The sequence below is a fragment of the Mizuhopecten yessoensis genome, unplaced genomic scaffold, assembly GCF_002113885.1.
Source record: "Mizuhopecten yessoensis strain PY_sf001 unplaced genomic scaffold, ASM211388v2 scaffold4999.3, whole genome shotgun sequence".
Taxonomy (NCBI): domain Eukaryota; kingdom Metazoa; phylum Mollusca; class Bivalvia; order Pectinida; family Pectinidae; genus Mizuhopecten; species Mizuhopecten yessoensis.
This window is the reverse complement of record NW_018405829.1, coordinates 1,394,257-1,412,916: the sequence shown is the minus strand read 5'-3', so window position 1 is coordinate 1,412,916 and position 18,660 is coordinate 1,394,257. Positions and strand designations below refer to the sequence as shown.

General features: G+C 34.1%; 1 protein-coding gene across 1 annotated transcript in view; it reads right to left on the bottom strand.

The window, feature by feature from the left end:
• LOC110450144 (atrial natriuretic peptide receptor 1-like) overlaps positions 1-18,660 on the bottom strand; it is a 37,481-nt gene that overhangs the window by 10,634 nt on the left and 8,187 nt on the right. The window contains exons 2-16 of the mRNA XM_021497428.1: positions 14,536-14,645; positions 13,809-13,943; positions 12,243-12,449; positions 11,681-11,787; positions 9,842-9,949; positions 9,466-9,576; positions 8,342-8,474; positions 8,024-8,160; positions 7,598-7,715; positions 6,047-6,128; positions 2,070-2,166; positions 1,397-1,571; positions 807-883; positions 406-510; positions 69-140 (exon numbers count right to left, since the gene is read on the bottom strand). Of these exons, the coding sequence (XP_021353103.1) occupies positions 69-140; positions 406-510; positions 807-883; positions 1,397-1,571; positions 2,070-2,166; positions 6,047-6,128; positions 7,598-7,715; positions 8,024-8,160; positions 8,342-8,474; positions 9,466-9,576; positions 9,842-9,949; positions 11,681-11,787; positions 12,243-12,449; positions 13,809-13,943; positions 14,536-14,645 (1,774 nt within the window). The remainder of the gene's footprint in view (positions 1-68; positions 141-405; positions 511-806; positions 884-1,396; positions 1,572-2,069; positions 2,167-6,046; positions 6,129-7,597; positions 7,716-8,023; positions 8,161-8,341; positions 8,475-9,465; positions 9,577-9,841; positions 9,950-11,680; positions 11,788-12,242; positions 12,450-13,808; positions 13,944-14,535; positions 14,646-18,660) is intronic.

Below are 18,660 nucleotides of genomic sequence, written 5' to 3'. Positions count from 1 at the left end.
CTTTTAGTTGTTATATTACATATATAATTATATCAATATATATTTGTACCATAAAGAGCTACTCATACCTTTGCAATATCCTGCGTCAAAGCAAACATAAACATCCTATCTAACTTGATGTTCTGGTTCCATATCACGTCCTGAAGAACAAAATGACATACGTAATGCCAATATTGATGTACAGATGACGAAAATTTAAGATGTATTTTTAGTTATACTCAGAATTGGATTCGTTAATGTTCTTTTGTCTTGTCAAAAATCTCTCTCTTTCTTTATCATCAAATATGGTTTAATTAACTGAGATATGAGACATAAACACTTAAAGTTATCATAACTCTTTCTTCATAACTGTCGGAAATTCAACTATTTTATATAAAATACATCTACTTAAAATATTATTCGTACCTGCAAACTTCCTTTTGGACAATACTCCCACAGTAAAAGAATCCGTCCAGGATCCACACATGCGCCCACAAAAGCACACACATTCTGATGCTTCAGCTCCATCAGCTGCAAATACAAACAGTACATAATTTGTGACTGACATAAAATATGGGACAAAGCTGAAAGCTATTTTACGTACACAGTTGATTTTATTTAATGTTAACATGTATCTATCTTGCTACGTAAAATGTTCTAATTTCACTATTGACAAACACTATAGAATGATTCAAGCATTCTGCCGGAAGGTTTGCTATCCAGCAAAGATAATTATATTACAAGCTTAAACATGGGTAAGACAAACCTTGACCGAATTATTCATATAAATGACGAAAACAAATTGATGTAAAAACTCTCAGACTTACGTGATTGAGCTCTTGCAGAACATCCTTGGTTACGTTAACACTGTTGCGGGACATTCTCTTTACCGACACTAAGCTACCTGTAAGAGGCAGGGATACATTAATCAAATCAGAAACAATTTTTAGACATGGCATATGTTGGTGTTCTAGTGATGTTTTTCAATATATAAAAGAACAGAAACAGAAGGCATACAATAGCGATAGTAAAAAGGTATCTCAATGTTTGTCACACAAAAAAACGTACGAACTACTGAAGAAACAGATTATGATTTCCTAGTAAGTTGAGATGTCGCACAAGTTGTTAAATCGGTTCTGTTTTGCTCCATTCGTGAGACACGTCCAAGATATCATTTATTTAAACTTAATTCAAGACTAGCGTAAACACAATTTATTAACGTTAATCTTATACCACATAATTACCTTAGCGGAACTAGCACATGGCATCTTTTCTATTTAGACTAAACTTTTATTCAATGACTTGAAAACTTCTGACATGCAGTGATATCTTATAAACCTATACGCTTTGATGCTACAATTACTAATGTACATCACATCTTTACTTCTAGAACACGGATACACACGTACAAACATACCTCTGATGTAGGCTACAGACCCAAACATAGTGGCGCCATGGTCTGGTTTATGGTAGTTTAGTGGGGACTGGTCGGGAGAACCTTTATAGGCCAAATTGTTCCTCTCCAGCGATTTGGTCTTAATGAGGTTCTTCTTCGTATTTGTACGACGCATACCCTGCGTTTTAAAACTTGCCTGCAAGGATTTCATAAAGAATTACAAAATACGTCTGTTTTATCAACATATATCACATTTCGATTTTACAATATCACATGAAAGGATATCTGCCATACTTAGGTAATATTTGCATAATCTTTTCTGTCTTGATTAAAATTTTCTAAGAAATTTAATCATTTTATCTACTGTTTTTATGTTAAATATCCATCATCATAAATTCTTATCGTTTAGGTATATTCGATATATGATAAATTATATCCAGTCCTGACGAATATGTGTTTTAATATATATAGTGAGCTCAGTTAAAATGATAGTAGTTAAGTAGTATAACTGATCAATGACAGAACAGATTCAATGTAATTGTTTTTTTATATCGAATTACCGATATTAAATTTTTAAATGATGGTGTCATAAAGGGGCTTAAGTGTATTATTCTGCAACTTATACTTATTAATGTGATAATACATTTAAACGATACAATGATATTGTATTCGGATCTACGTTAAACCAACTTACGCGAACACTGACGTTCAGAAGTGCTGTTACGAAGTCTATTTCTTCGAATCGAATTTGCCACAACATACTCTTCAACAATTTTTGTCGTCGATACCGTCTGAAAAACAGAAACACATGTAAAGAAATGACCAAGCTATCACTCTAGCAGAAGCAGATGTCATGATGCCAGCAAACAACAGCATGAATCAAGTAAACTCTCATAAAAATATTAATTGTTCAATGTTAATACGAGAATTGTACCTGTGATATCTTTAACATATATATAACTGTAACGTACCTCGTCAAGATACCACTGTGTCAGATCTACTGTACAGTAGAGTCGGCTGATTGGATATATAACACGGTTGGGTAGGTTTCTGCACAAATGTCTGTTGTATTTAAGTTAGATACAGTAATCATATGTTGTATGTACCGATCGATGTAGAAAAGCATTAGTTGAATGTGTATATGCATTCACGAACAAACTATTCTTGTAAATACACACGGCCGAAAAAAGTATGGGTCTCAATACCGCAAGAAAAGCGATATCAATGCAAGTACTTTTCTTCTTTTCGTTACCCTTCTTCAAACAATTATTGCTATCGGCAAATCATTGTTTTTCGCCACCTGAAAGATGTTACAACGATACCGTAAAGCATTATAATAGGAGCATAAAACAAATCGTTTATATGCGATACAGGCGATTGTTCAGTATAAAGACATGCAGTGTTGTTGTTAGCCTTGCCATAGTAATCCTGAAAATATATAAACATTGCATACACTTCTCTTAGATGTGAAATAAAGATAAGTCCATTTATATAAAAGAGTTTTGTTTATGCAACAAAATACTTTTTCGATTTGCATAACATTGACCTACGTCTATTGAATGATTTATTGTATTACACGCGTTATAAATCTGAAGTGATGCATTATATTTGAAAGATTGCCCAATTGAAACAATTCGATTGACTATGAAATATGTTTTATTCTAAATATGACATTTTTAAAGAACTGCACTGTATTGAGGCTGCCCCGCTTCATTAAGATAAGGTGTCAATGCTACGGGGTCCCACAATGTAATCGAAGATTTGAAAGTAAAATCAACAAAGAACGCAACGAAAGGCAGGTCATGGTTAAGTGTTATATAAGCAAAGTGGATTTCTGATACCTCTACCTAAGCAGTACATAAGAAATAAAGAACACGCTAGGAAGGCAAGCAATTTTATTGTAGAGAAACCTTTGAAATCCTATATTGGTATAAATCAATACACTTATAAATGCATCCAACAAATTGATCGAATCTTTTGAATTTTCTGATTATTTGTTCATTATTTCAATGTCTCGATTGTTCGTTTGTATCAGCTATCATAATATCACAAAGTAATTACTGTGCATTTGATGTTGTAACACGCGGTTACTTTGATATTTATTTAAATGAAATTAATTCATAAACTTGTATTAAATAAATGTCAATTAATCATTTAGTATACATACTTAGTGTTATTGTAATTAATTACAAACAAACGTTTATCTATATATATAAAACCGAAATCTGTATAACTAAGAAATCGAAAACAATTTCAACCGAGTTATCTCTTGTAACATTGATAGGTGACTATTTGTAGAATTTCTTCATCCGTCTCCTGAAATAAAACGAAGAAAATCCGTAAAACACATACACAAGTAAAGAAAAAAGGATATTGTACACTGCACGGAACGGTGGTGATGTATGATGAAGGTAAAAGGACAGACAAGTATACCCGAGTCATATAAACAAGGGAATACGTTAAAGTACCCATACATTTAATGCGTACAAATTTGCTTGAGTCAAACCCAACAAGCTTTAAACGAACATATACTAAATCAGAATTATATTGTGTTTAAAGCTAGAATTTTTCTGATCCGATGTGGTAAGATTTTCAAGATTTGCAACATATGATACCGTGAAAACTCAAGAACTAAGTCAATAAATACTAAGTTGTCAAGTTAGATGATGGGTTGCTAGATCAAATGTACCGCATATTTAAATATATTAAAATTATCATCAAATACTTTGTGCTATTTAAAGAGACGTTTTGGGTTATTTGCAATGGTGCAGAGCATATTATCAAAAGCGAGCTGGCACGTGCAAGTGATGTAGAAACTTACCTTATTCACAACGATGAATCTATTGCTCCACAGTTTTTACAAACAGTCGGGCGAAAGCTCTCTAGTGTGAACATCCGGTCGTTCTTTACAGTCGATCTGACACTGTGAAGACAGTTAGGTCGATGTACTGCGAAGTACAGTGTTGTCGTCGAGTGCGAGGTTAGACATAATCACATTTAGTCTTCAAACCTTCCATATAATAACGTTAAATTTCGAGTTTCGAAATAAACAAAACTGAAAAGTAAAAAATGCTAACCTCGACACCATGGTTAATAGATACAATTTCAATAAAGTGCTGTTAAAATGACTTACCTCAGTTCTTTGATAGTATGAGGGTTACAATGGACACACTTTGAGCGCCATGCTCAGTTTACTTACCTTAAAGTTTCGAAGTAGTACAAGGGATGCATGAGAAACAAGGAACACAAACATGAAAACGTCACGTAAAATCTACTAAGCCCTGTGCAATATTTCATTTTAGTGTCTCTCCAGGACCTACCTTAAATAAATCGCATTACCATTCAAACAGATGGGCTATAGCTAGAATATCGTAACAGCCATGCTTGTATTATAATCAAGCTTATATGAGAATAACAAACTATACAACATGACAATTATTTTTATAAAACTATATTGTTGAATTGAATTACAAGTTTTATGAAAAACAAGTTGTAATTATGTAAGTAATTTAATCGACTTATAGTCTGATATATACGATTTGTTGAACTCATGTCATCATGATAACGATATTTATATTGATAATTTGAACAAAGGAAATATTTACACGGAAACCCTTAAGAAAGTACAAGAAGTGTAAAACCAGGTGAAAGGTTACGTGTCATTAGTACATCATAACAATAGCAAACGTGTGCATCGAGGTCATCTAAGAATGTCACGTCCTCATGTAGAGAACTGGGGCTGTGACAACTACATAACAAGCATCACTTTCACTTGTAAGCATAATAAAAATATCGACCTTCATATCACAAGAACAACTAATATATTTCCCAATAGAACCATGACGGCAACGTGAATCTATTTCAACAAAAACATTAAAATAATCCGATGATTTTGAGTACTGCCATTACGGCAAGAGTTCTAAAACAATGTGTTTTAAACAAATTATGTTTCATAATAACCAGTCAGGCTATAACTACGACATGGCCATAAGACCTTGAGGATAAACTTAATTCGCCTCCATCCGATATTAAATGTGTGTTACAAACACGATACTAAAACGGGACATCGTCTTACTAACCTTCATGCGATGTTAAAAATGATATTGGCTTTAGCTACTACCCGAGATCGGGAAGTTGATAAATCTACTTACATTCCTATGATATTTAATATATTGGCTATTACTATTACGTGACCTCTAGACGCGAATGAATTTACTTACCTTTGTCCAGTGTTAAATAAATTGGCTATAACTACTCCCCTATGTAGGGTGTTACATATATTGGTTATAATTACTACCCGGTCACTAGACGTTGTTAAATCTACATACCTATGTACGGTGATACATATTGGTTATAACTACTACCCGGTCACTGGACGTTGTTAAATTTACTTACCTATGCACGGTGATAAATATTGGTTATAACTACTACCCGGTAACAGGACGTTGTTAAATCTACTTACCTATGTACGGTGATAAATATTGGTTATAACTACTACCCGGTCACTTGACGTTGTTAAATCTACTTACCTATGTACGGTGTTTAATACATTGACTATAACTACTACCCGACAACGGGGAGTCATATTAAATGTACTTACCTATGTACGGTGTTTAATACATTGACTATAACTACTACCCGACAATGGGGAGTCATATTAAATGAACTTACCTTCGTACGATGTTAAATATGATGATCACAATCAACACGAATAACGAAACGGTCACAACTCCTATTACAGTGGCTTTATTATCTGTGCAAATTAAAAACAGAAGCTTAATATAGCATGATCAATGTTGCTTGTATTGTAAGTTACCGTTTCGTTTCAAACGCGAAAACGTTAAGGAAAAGACAATTTACAATACAAATTACGCAAAACGATTTTACAAATTACTTAAAATATATTATTAAGAAAAAAATATGCATTTTTTTTTAACTTATGAAGACATGAACTCTATGAGCATGAATTTGATTACATTTTATTTTTATAAGTTTCCTAATTCTTTCAAACGAGGTTTACATTCTCTTTTGGGGACGTTATAGAAGGGTATGAACTATAGACATTCGAATATAACAGCGTGATTTTATCATGTGATAAAGAAGACAACATATCGCCAAATGAGCATTGCTGTTTCATGAATGAATTTTGCCTTAAAAGGAACAGTGCACTACTCCTACAGCTCATAATATTGCAGCACCAGCAGTGACCTGCTGACTGGTTAGACATTCTGTATAGAACAATGACACTACGAGGGCTGATCGCAACACATCTCTTCGACTATACTGCAACCCTATCACACACCTTTATTATATTCAAGTTCAAGTTCAAGTTCTTTATTAACTTTAAGTCTTGCGACTAATCAATTCAGAACAATGCATTTCCAGAACTTTGTACCAATATTCTGAGAACGTGATATTTAATTGATTTGACCTAAAATTACAAGGCGCGTGTCCTCGATGAAAAAGAAAACATTTTCCCTTCAAGTGCTCTTGTTTAATATCCTTACATTGTTTTTCAAGAGCCTCCGTACAACTATTTCTTATAGGGAATGGCATAGCATCTCTTTAGTTTGTTATCGATACAGCATGCCACAATTCAATTACACTGTAGCATATCATTGTTTCGTCCTTTCAGAACTTATTAGTGATGCTATAAGGACATAAAGGTAAGAATCTAAATTTGTCAAAACAACTGTTGTAACAGATGGGGAGGTGCATAATACCCCTAAAAACAACATGAAAGCATATCAAAGATTACGATTAATCTTTAATAAGACAATGCAACTCAACGACCCATCTTCACCATAAACATAACAGATAATTGTCAGGATTTCTTTCACTATAGAAGAATAATGCACTACCAATATTGACCTGCACCTCAGATAAAGCACTGTTGGATTATAACTGACTTTCACCACAGAGATTGATTAACCACCAAGACTAGCTTCATTCAAACAGAACAATGCACTACGGAAATATGAACAAATCAAATGCCTATACACAAGTTTCATATGCCAGTCGTCTTCCATTTGTATGTTTGAATATACCTGAACTATCACAAATCTAAGTAAATATCTTCATGCTTTATATGCAAAAGTGTGAAGCTTTATCTATCTTTGATTGAACTAATCCAGATGATTAGAATCGTCAAAGGAGAAGTGTCCGTTCACATAACGCCATAAGTCAGATACACCATTTTACACAAGACAATCAAATAACCACCTTTTTCGGGTTTAGCGCACTTCTCGCCGTCAAATCCACATGCAGGAACATCAGGAGGAGCGTTTTTGATCCCCTTCTTTCCTCCTCCCCATCTCACGAGGTCCGGGTCCTCAACAGCCTAGGAACACAAAAGGAGGTCATTTATCTTTATTAAGCCTGTTGCAAAGACGATGTTCAAAATGTTTTATTAAGATATTTAATTTCTTTACTTGTGTAGGTTACTGTGTACAGACATTTAATAAATGGATTATAGACGCTAATTAAATAAAATTAAGCAACGTTCAGCCACCTAACATTGATAGATTTAATAGAACACCGAAAACAAAAAACAAAACACTTTTTGTGTTTTAACTATATAAGGATTATGAGGAATTAAATTTGTGTTATGACCATATAGGGGTAGTTTGGTCTAATGTAATAACGTACGGTTCTTGCAACGAAGCTTGTCATGTTGTACTGGAGATCTATGACTGTTTTGAATATTCCATCCTCCTGCATGTCCATCATACGGAAGTTTAGGTAGCGGTCTCCAATAGAGTCCAGCACGATATACCCGGTCACTCCTGACAATCAACACACAGTGTATCATAATTAAACAGATTGCACTCGGTAGTACTTTATTTAATTAAAAGAAAATGTGATTGGGCAACCGCGTTAACATTTTTATACGATAAGAAATCGATTTCCATCTGATTTGTTTACAAGGAAACAAGTGTACATGCGTTATATTTCTCTATACATTACCATCTGCAAAGAAGTCCACCGATTCTTTGAAGAGATTATTGCCGTTAGGAACCTCATTCTGAGACAAGGTTTTGTCAACCATTATTGCCCAGGCCAATGTCGCATCATATAAGTAGGGAGAGTAGGCGTCCGGCTGCAAGCAGGCGAAGAATTTATACAATAAATAATTAGAAATCTCCAACAGCCTATAAGAGACAGTATTTGAAGGTAAATGGTACTACCGAACCAGTTATAACCTCTTTCTTTTTTAGAATACCCCCATATATAAAGCATAAAAGCAAACAAGACAGAATTACTAACTTTTATATCTTAATAATCTGCATTTACAATTCTTGAATAGACATATAAGGGTAGGTTTAGAAGACTGGTCACGAGTAAAACCCTTGCTCGTCTGGGTGGGTTTTTTTTTATTGTAAATTACATTTTACGTTCAAAATACTCATATTGAGAAGAATTGTAATAATTGTACTGCAAGAGGTGTGTATATGGGGAAAATATTTTGTCAAAGTATTGTTCAAAAGAAACATATCATTATAGTGTCAATGGTTATAATTCATTTTAATCTGTTGGTTATTTTTACTTTAACGAAGAAGATCAAATAGACAACAAGAGAATTTCAGAAGGAGTTATCAAAGCGGATGATGGATGATATATGCAAAACACAGAAGAATTATCAACATTTAGGTTCTTATGTAGGATGTCTTAATATTAACTTACATCAAATATGATTGAGATGTATCAATGGTATACAAATGAAAGGCGATGTACAGCTCTAATTGAAGCGTTTGAATAATAGCAAATTATCAGCGATTTATTTGTAGGCAAAGGTTAACGAAATTTCCGAAAGACTTGTTATAGATATTGAGCATCAGGGAGGGGAGCTTGAAATATTGACAGGAAGCACACTTTACTAGGGCCCTACCTGTACTATTGAGGGAAACGACAACTCCTTCAGAGATTCGCGTTTGTTTGAACAAACTTGATGGAAAGAGTCATATCTGTCATTTAAATCGAGGCACATTATCGTTCCTTTATATTCTAGCTAAGCATGCCATGCTTAATGAGAGGATCATATGGAACTATTAACTGCGGGCTGATCGAGATAACGTCTAACGTGAACCTACCGTGGTACCATTCGGCAGGTTGATCCAGTTCGTGCTTTGCTGATGGGCATACTGCGACGCAAACTGCTGGAACTCCTTAGCCCGCGCTGGAGGCAGAGTGTCCATGCTTATCTACGAAAACAGGAATGTGCCACCATAGAAGCAACATGCTGCACTGGTCATCCTCTAATTATGTAGTATGTTAGAAGTCTATGAGTCGGGTAAAAAGTACTTATGATAAATGATGGACGTCATAGAGATCACATACACAACATTCGTGTTGAAACTGAAACGGATGCTTCTGTATAAAAACATCTATTTAGAGAAGTGAGGCAAATATTGAAAAACGCGTATAAGTACAGAATAAAATATCGTAACTGAACGTCAATAAACTCACGTGGATAACGCACTCGAAGGCTTCTCGTGCATCTTCGTCGTGTGTGTCGTTTCTTTTCCAGCCTCGGTCTGAGGTTATGTCCCTTTCATTGACATCCCATGTGAACAGCTGTAGAGTTAGAAAACGTCTATAAGTTTATCAAAACTAATATTCTTATAGTTATGATGATAGTTTGTACTACCTGTTTGACACACTTTGTCGAAGAAAATGTACCTTTTTACATTTTAACACTATATGAACTATATACTCCTAACATTTATTTTCATTTACAGTTTTAATAGTAAAAGGGTAATGTTCCACGCGGTTAATTTGGATGAATTGATGAATTTGCTCAGTCAGCCTGTGACATCTTAGTTTTTATAACCTTAATGTATTTTCATTATCGACCTTGCCGTGACAAGGGTTACCACAGCAACCTCAACATACAGCCAACTGGGCCATATCTTCAATATCAGTAGGGAAATATGTAATAGCAAAGTTTTACTTAATTCACCAGTAATGTTCGTAATAAACGCGTGGCAACACATGCTCCTTTGTCAATACACACAGTGTCTGTGGAAGTATTCCAACTGACCCATCTTTTATTGAATGTGTAAATCATCAATAGTAATTATATATGTTTTTTCTACCTGATATAAAAACTCATATAAATTCAATTAATTTCGTTTGATAGTTTAATGCTGCATTAACAAGACGTACATAATGCATGATTGACTTGAGGTAAAGACTGTAATTCAATAACAGAAAAAATATTTTCGTTTATCAGAAGATGTGTTGCTTTTCACAAGTTAATTTTTTTGTAATAGGAAACATTATTTTAGAATTTATTGTAAGAATATGTGTCACATTTACCCTACGCCTAGCCACACTTGGTGAACACTTAACCTCTAATAATTGCATAAGCTTAGCCAGAAAACAAGAAAACAATATCAATACGGTTATCATTACTTAAACATCCTAAGACAACCTTTATAAGGCAACACCTAACCAAAGAAAAAGTAATAAATACATCGTTTTAGTGAGACAAATGAAAACAATTGCATGTGGTGAAAAGTTTATTTTCTAGTTTTACCTACTACGTAACATACATGATCAAGGCAGCTTCAATAGTACTTACGAAATGAACGTAAGATACACCTGTGATTTCGCCTACAAAATTTGGTTATTATTACAGCATGCCAATATAACTGACTGCACAATACAATCATTTCGTGCTTCTACGACTCAATGGTGAGACTACGGGGGAAAAACGGTTGAAACCAAAACTGCTATAATCTGCCGTTGATACATAAAGAGGTGATATGAAACCCCTTAATTGTTGAAATTCCAGAACAGTACAAGTTAGTTTTTAACTAATAATGAGTAGAATACGTATATGATAATCCATGATAATTCTCAAAAGGAATAATTGTGGCCATCGAGGTAATGGCAAGTCTTGGTGACTTCAAAACTTCACCAGCAGTGTCTGCTTCCTTGTATCTTGAAAGATGACTTTGTGATGACTTGGTTTTACTGATACATAGACATGAGCTAGGCAGTTTGTTACTGTAAGCTGGAAGCCCTAGTTTGCCTGATAAACATAATGAACTAGACAGCTTGTAATGTACCAAGTTAGTTGGCTAGATGTCTCCTGATAAATGTTATGAACTAGACAACTTGTTATACCAGATAGTTTCCTGATAAACACCCAAGGACAAAGCAGCTTTAAAATACCAAGTTAACTGCCTAGATGTCCCAAGCACGCATAAACTAAACAGCTTGTAACTACAGGTGTGGTTGCCTAGTTTGCCTGACAGACATGCATGTACTAAACACCGCGTACATATAGTTGCTACTTACGTCTCCGTGTATGCAAAGAAACGCGAAATCTCCTTGTATCATACCCAGTTGATGAGCCACCAACATGTACTTTCTCATCTCCATCCAGGGTACAGCAAAAATAATAACTATAACAGGCAAAATGTGATCAATTCAAGAGATACAAAACTACAGAAAAATAGAGCAGATACATTTCTAATAGAAGAAAGAATAGCGATATAATATCTTATTTGGATATATTGTACTTAGAGTTAGCATACTTGTTCAGACTTATCGATTAACAAAACATATTATATAGTTTTCGCTTTGTTCTTGACTTTATTTTCGTCCTGAGACTGGCTACCTGATGGCATACATTTCGATTTTTATTACTGATGTTTTGTACAGTTTCAGATTCCATTAGCTTACTATTTCTTAGTGTGCTTCTGATTCTTTTGGATAACCTCTCTTTATACTACTTCCGACAGTAATTTACTGTTTGCCTACTTCGCGCCAAATGTGAACTATTTTCTTTAAATGAACTTGGGGACATTACGACTTTATACTTCTTACATCCTTTGTGTTTAAGTGGAAAACAACTTACTTCTGGCGTATTTCCTAACCTGGTTGAATATCTTTGCGACTTGAGCGTCTTCCATATTCGGGTTGACAGCATGAGTACTGTTGATGAAGTAATTGCTGTCACTTAGTTTGATGGCCTCGGCCACAGCCTTGTAGGGGTCGCGGTCGTCGTGTATCATGGCAAAGCGTTTCCATTTAAACACGGTGGAAACGTACTTCATAGTGATGGCTACAACGGGATATGTTTATATACAATATGTTTCTTACAAAAAGGTTAAATGTACGAAGAAATTATAAAGATGGAAATAAGTTTAAAAGCAACTATAAAATAATTTGACCACTTGCTTTAACAAGCGAATACATCTTCAAATGAAAACACGCTGCTCCCACTCTTGGCCTATTTTGTTTTATATGAGCCTGAAATAATCGAAGAGATTTTAGGAATGTCTTTCAATTTTAGCTTCAGATATTTGTATATCTTTCAATGAAAATAAATTTATCAATCGTATATACTGATCCACCTGACTTGAAGTCAATGACACTTCAGATTCTTCTTCATCAACCTAAATTATCTCGATCTTTATCAACAGAATACTAATAGGATTTGCCTATTACAAGGTTGTATGACAAGCGTAACAACTACGATGTTTGATCGCAAACGTTCCTTTTTTAATTGAAACATGTCCGCATTCTACCTATAATGTTAACATCTCATTTGATCCAGGATAATTCTCCTTATTGCACAATTTGGAATAATAACGCACAACTTTACAGAACAGCAGAAGTTGAACATTTTAATGGTCGCAAGCATGATCGTATGATAAGGTTCATTTTCCTTAGGCGAAACAAACGTCGATATTTGAATATCCTTCTGATTGTACTGTCCTTGTTGTTTCGTTGTTATGGCGACAGTTTCGGAACGTTGCATTTATTGTCTTTGACCTATATTCAAAAACCAGGTGTCGCTCTAAATCAAGATTATATAACAACAAAATATTATCAAGTACAACGTTTAGAATCCTGTTTAACAAATATTTAAAAAAAAATCTGTTTAACAAATATTAAAAAAGCATTCAAGATCAAATTAGTGTGATGCATAGGTATGTATATCTATTGAAGAATACTTCCAGTATATTCAAATAATATTTCAAACAAATAACCTGAAAACCCTGTTCGTATGTTAGGTAATAATGTTTTGAAAAGGCTTACCTTTTCCTAAAACCATGATGAATACCCAATGTATAGACTGAAACGTGTACAAAGTTTTATACAAACAACATACTTTATTTAATCTTGGGCAATAAATAGAACTGTTATCAACATTAAACAGGCATTGACATCGCTTTCTAAATGCTTAAAACGGGGTTTCAGAACTGAAAGTTGAACCTTCCATTGTAACACATGTATACAAACAGGGAACTTACGAATTCCAAAAGTTGTTTCACAAATATGTCATGCTAGGGTGTTAAACCCTTAGACACCTTTCCACAGTACATGGTTTTGCGAGTATGGAGATTATTTAAAATATGGTAATATGTATTATATCGTAACAGTACACGTCAAGCACCTGGTGTTGTGGTATACGTACGTAACCTATTGAGCGGCCCCAGAAGTCGGATAAGTGTGGAGTAGGTCGTCCTGTTCTGGAACTCAACGTCGTTAGATACCCAGCCGAACACAGGGATGTTCCAGTGAGATGCTAACTGTGCAACGCCTTTCATAGCTGAGAGTAGAAAGATTTTGTGGTCAACATGCATCTAATCATCCACCATGAAAAGCATTAAACTATATATGCACCATACCTTTGCCTGGATGTGTGATATAAAGCAGGTGTATAATATACTGACATACACGTATTAAACCTTGACATAGATATGTATGAACCCCAGATACGATTTAAATTATGACATACATTTGTGGTATAATCCGACGCATATACGGTATTTGTTCCTAACAAAAATGAGTATCCCCGCCACAGAATAGTATTGTCGGCATTTTACCAATTGGTAACACAGAAAACAATTTCTTGCATGTAAATATGTCTTCTACAGCTAATCGGAGAAGAATACTCAAGGCCACGATTCAAAACAAAATGGAAAGCCCAACACAGATATCATCGGGAATAAAATGCAACAGAATAATAACATGGATTGAAGGTAGGCAATCAGTTAACAGTTTTAGTAGTATGCTTCATTTAGCTGTTTTTGAAACACAGAGGAATAATCAAATATATTGATAAAAGAAACAATTTAACATGTATCCATCTATGTAATATTGCGTGTTGATACTTCAAATTTGGCGGAACTGTCGCTTACCTGCGGAGCAAGGAGGTCCAAGGAAAAGGTCAGGCTCGAAACTCTCCTTTGCGTCAACAGCCGCCGCTAAGGCTGATTTTGAATTACAGTCGGAGTCAAAGTGCTGCACCCTGGTGGTAAATCAATGATATGTTATATATCAAAATAAGAATGAATAACAAAAGTGTTTTCATAAGGAGTATCCATTATATAGACGATTATGCAAAATATCCTATAGTATGATTACATTTTTATGGTCAGAATATATATCCATTACCCTTTGACAGTACGAGTCTCAAAACCACATGATGTTGTGACTCTTGAACAGGAACTGTTGACCCTATACAAATAGTTAAGCTCAACTTATAGACTTTAAAATATCTATTAGTTTCATGAAACAGGTTAACAATCTTGTTCAAAGTACTACGTATTGCCACTTTGATTATGTTTAAACAGTAAACTAGTATTGCCCACTGCAAACGATGCGATTCCTAATGACACCAGTCGAATATTTCATAACCGTATTTTTCAGCCATTTATAAGTTGAAAACATTAAAAACAATGTTTTTGAAAGCTCTTTACTTTACATTTTGTTGTTCGTAGCTATAGTGTTGTGCAGCAATGCTTCACAGCAACACAAGTGCTTGCCCTGCAGTGTTTGACGGCATATAAGACCGAACCATGTCTTGTTTGTTAAAAGTAACTCATCATCGATATTTCTCACAAGTACACGGTTTGCATTTATGACCTTGTCAACAGTCTGGTAAAACATATGCTTAAACAGCTGTTCAATATCATTTATTTGTTACGCCGCTCTCTATTGAAAAAAAGTTCTGTGCGCCTTCAGTTTAGTATGGGGTATGTTAAGTTGTGTACAGTGTACGTATAACAATTTATATGACATGACAAAGAAAAAGTGGAACAAACACTCAAGGAATGTTATATTGGAAGCTGGATTGAACACTGAAACAATTTTCTTTTCGAATTCTTTCTAAATTTGCTAAAGCAATGCGTTAGTCATCTTCATTCTATTATTTAAGACGGTGTATTGTCTTTTAAATTTCTTGCAAGGTTGTTGTAAGGGGCATTCTACCATACCAAGCGGTGATCGCAATCCTGTGCACAGCAGCATCAAGTGCCCATTTCTCCGTGATCGTTTCTTTTTTGAAATTATCTAATTGTGTAAATAAGCTTAAATACAATGTAGACTTTATCTGATATATGATAATCAAATGTTTGAACATGTACTGCAAATCTTCATTTGATACACATCAGGTATATGTCAGTGCTGTATTGGAATTATACTGTACAGTGTGTTTCTTGCAGTGAGCTTGCCTTATGGCTAGTACAGATAGAAGAGATAAGTATTATCTTTACATGTTTACACATGTTTGTATGCAATACTTTTAATAGGGCAAGCACAAAATGTATTTCACTACATACATATATATTAGCGGATTCCCTGAGTGCCAAGACTTTGACTAACTGGCGCCCTTGTCATACGTTGAAGAGCGTTTCTTTTATCTTTTGTATTTTAAATGATAAATTTATAAACAGCATTTTGAGGAAATTTTCTAAGAAAATGCAAGGTAAAAAATGGACAACGTCTTGCGAAAACATTTATAGAAAAATGTGAAAGTGTCACGAGCTAGAGCTAAATGAGTGTACCTGACTAGTCATTCTCACATGGATGTGTAATTAACAGGTAAAACCTGGTCAAAGGTAATCTACACGTCTGTCAACTTCACATGTTTACAAATGCTGGGAAGTGTCACTGAATGACGTATTGAAACATTATATAATGTTGTTTATGAAACACAATTACCGGGTTATACACTACTTCATGAATAATTCATCGTCTAAATGTGGTTATGTTGGTGTGCAGTGTATAACTGTGTTATTCGTATAGCCTAGTATCGGACACGTACAATGCGGCGGATTTCGAGCTGGAGACCGCTGAGTGGTGCATCTGGGTATTACGCGTAACAAGTAATGATTATATTGTGATTCAAACCTTTCGTGTAAATCAACAGAGATCGGACTCATTCATAGCTCAAATGTCAAATTTGAAAACTTTTCGTATATAAGTTTGGTACAAATACAAAAGTCATATTTTTAACATGAAGTTAAAGAATAAGTACGTGTATGAATACATGTACATAATAAAATTGGCAAATAAGAAATTATTTATCTGTAATGGAATATAAGTATAAGCATGTACAACAGAGCATGCATATTTATAAGAGAATGTATATTAGATAGTTTACTCATAAAAAGTATACAAACCTGAAGAGCCCTGTGAAGGGTGAAAGCAGCTTGTTTTATAGTCGGTCGTTAGATCTTATATTTTTCTATATTTACTTACTTCAAATTTACATTTAATCCTTTTTATTATAAAACAGTATATATATAATGCAGTCGGTATAAATAATAGAGTAATAAAGTATTGTATATATAATAGAGTAGGCATATATATGATAGAGAAGGTACATGTAAAGAGTATGCATATATCATAGGGTAGGTTTTTATATTAGAATATAAGAATGTATATACAATGGTGTAGGTATGTATACTAGAGTAGGTATACATTTAAAGGAGCATGTATTAGGAGTATATATTTAGGATAAAGTGGTATAAATGTAGGTTTGTAGAAAAGAGGACGTATATATTAAATAAAAAATGTGTTCATAATCAGGGAAGGCATATATGATTAAGTAGGTACGTAATTATTAATAGAATAGGTATATATAATAAAGTGCGTACATATAACATAGAATGTATATTTAACGGAGTAAGAATATTTAATAAATTAGTTATAGATTATAGATACAGGTACAAAGTCGTAGAACCTATGTCATTGGATAAACATTATTGTATAAGACGGCATTCAGTGAGAATTTTTGCAGTGTGCAATTGGTTATTTCGAAAACAAAATTCGTTTGGACGAGTATTATTTGTGACATTTTCAGTATTACGCGTCAACTTGTCAGTTAATGCAGATCTTTGCGTGGATCAAAGTAAAACACATGTATATTCAAGTAAAATGACACGTTAGAAAGTAATCCAAATATTTATAATGATATAACATTCAAATGTTGTAATAATAGTACATGTACTTGCTTCCTAGGAGATAGCAAATAAATCGTATTTAACCCTTGCTTCTTCTAGTCATTGATTGCCGATAACATCACTGCTGGCCAAGGCAGACGTCGGATAATGTTTCCTTAAGTGATATCAAAGGGAAGCTAATATCCTCGGTAATAACAAACATTGAATACTTTTTATGTTATATCCACGGTTTACTTCATTGGTGACAAAGCAGAGGTGTACCGCCAATTTGTAGTAGGATATAACTTAGATTAACAAGTTATTATTTCATTGCTGTACAACTTCAAGTTCAAACAATACTCTCGTCAAATGTAACAATCGTGTCGAATATCATTGGAAATAAAGGTATAAATGGTATTAAATGGGTTTAAGGATGCATACTATATATATTTATAGAGTATCATAGAATGCCTAAATGCCTCTTCGTGTGCGGACAACAATCGCAAATATCGGGTATATCTCTGCCATGCGAGTGGTATATGAAAAACGTTAAAAAAGAACCCATTGCATATTGTCAAATACAGACACGAAAATGATACTGCATCAAAGGCGATTAGGATTTAAATGTACATTATTTTAATGAACGCCACACATGACAACAAGGCCGGCTACATTTTGGATAAGCTACTTAAAACAAATCTAGCATTCTGCTTTAATTTGATTAATTAAGTTGTTAAAGAAATAACCCAGTGTATGTAGAAAACATCACACAGGAACAATCACATATTCTACCGTCACCTAATTTGTATTGGAAGAGAAAATCTGAGGCATTGAAAGGAGTGAATAGAAAGGAACGTTCTGATTGGCCTATATCAAAAACGATATTTGATATCTGTCACAGAGTGAAAAACATAATTGTCATGTTGATAGAATTTGATATTTCACGGGAAGAAATGTATATAAATCATCATAAAAATGTTCGACCTTTATTTCCAGATCTAAGAATACAGACTTCTGAAATAGTTAAGACAACATCAGTTTATAAACGCATTACGTAAGTATGTAATCTAGACCCTACTCGTTGGTGACTCATACCAG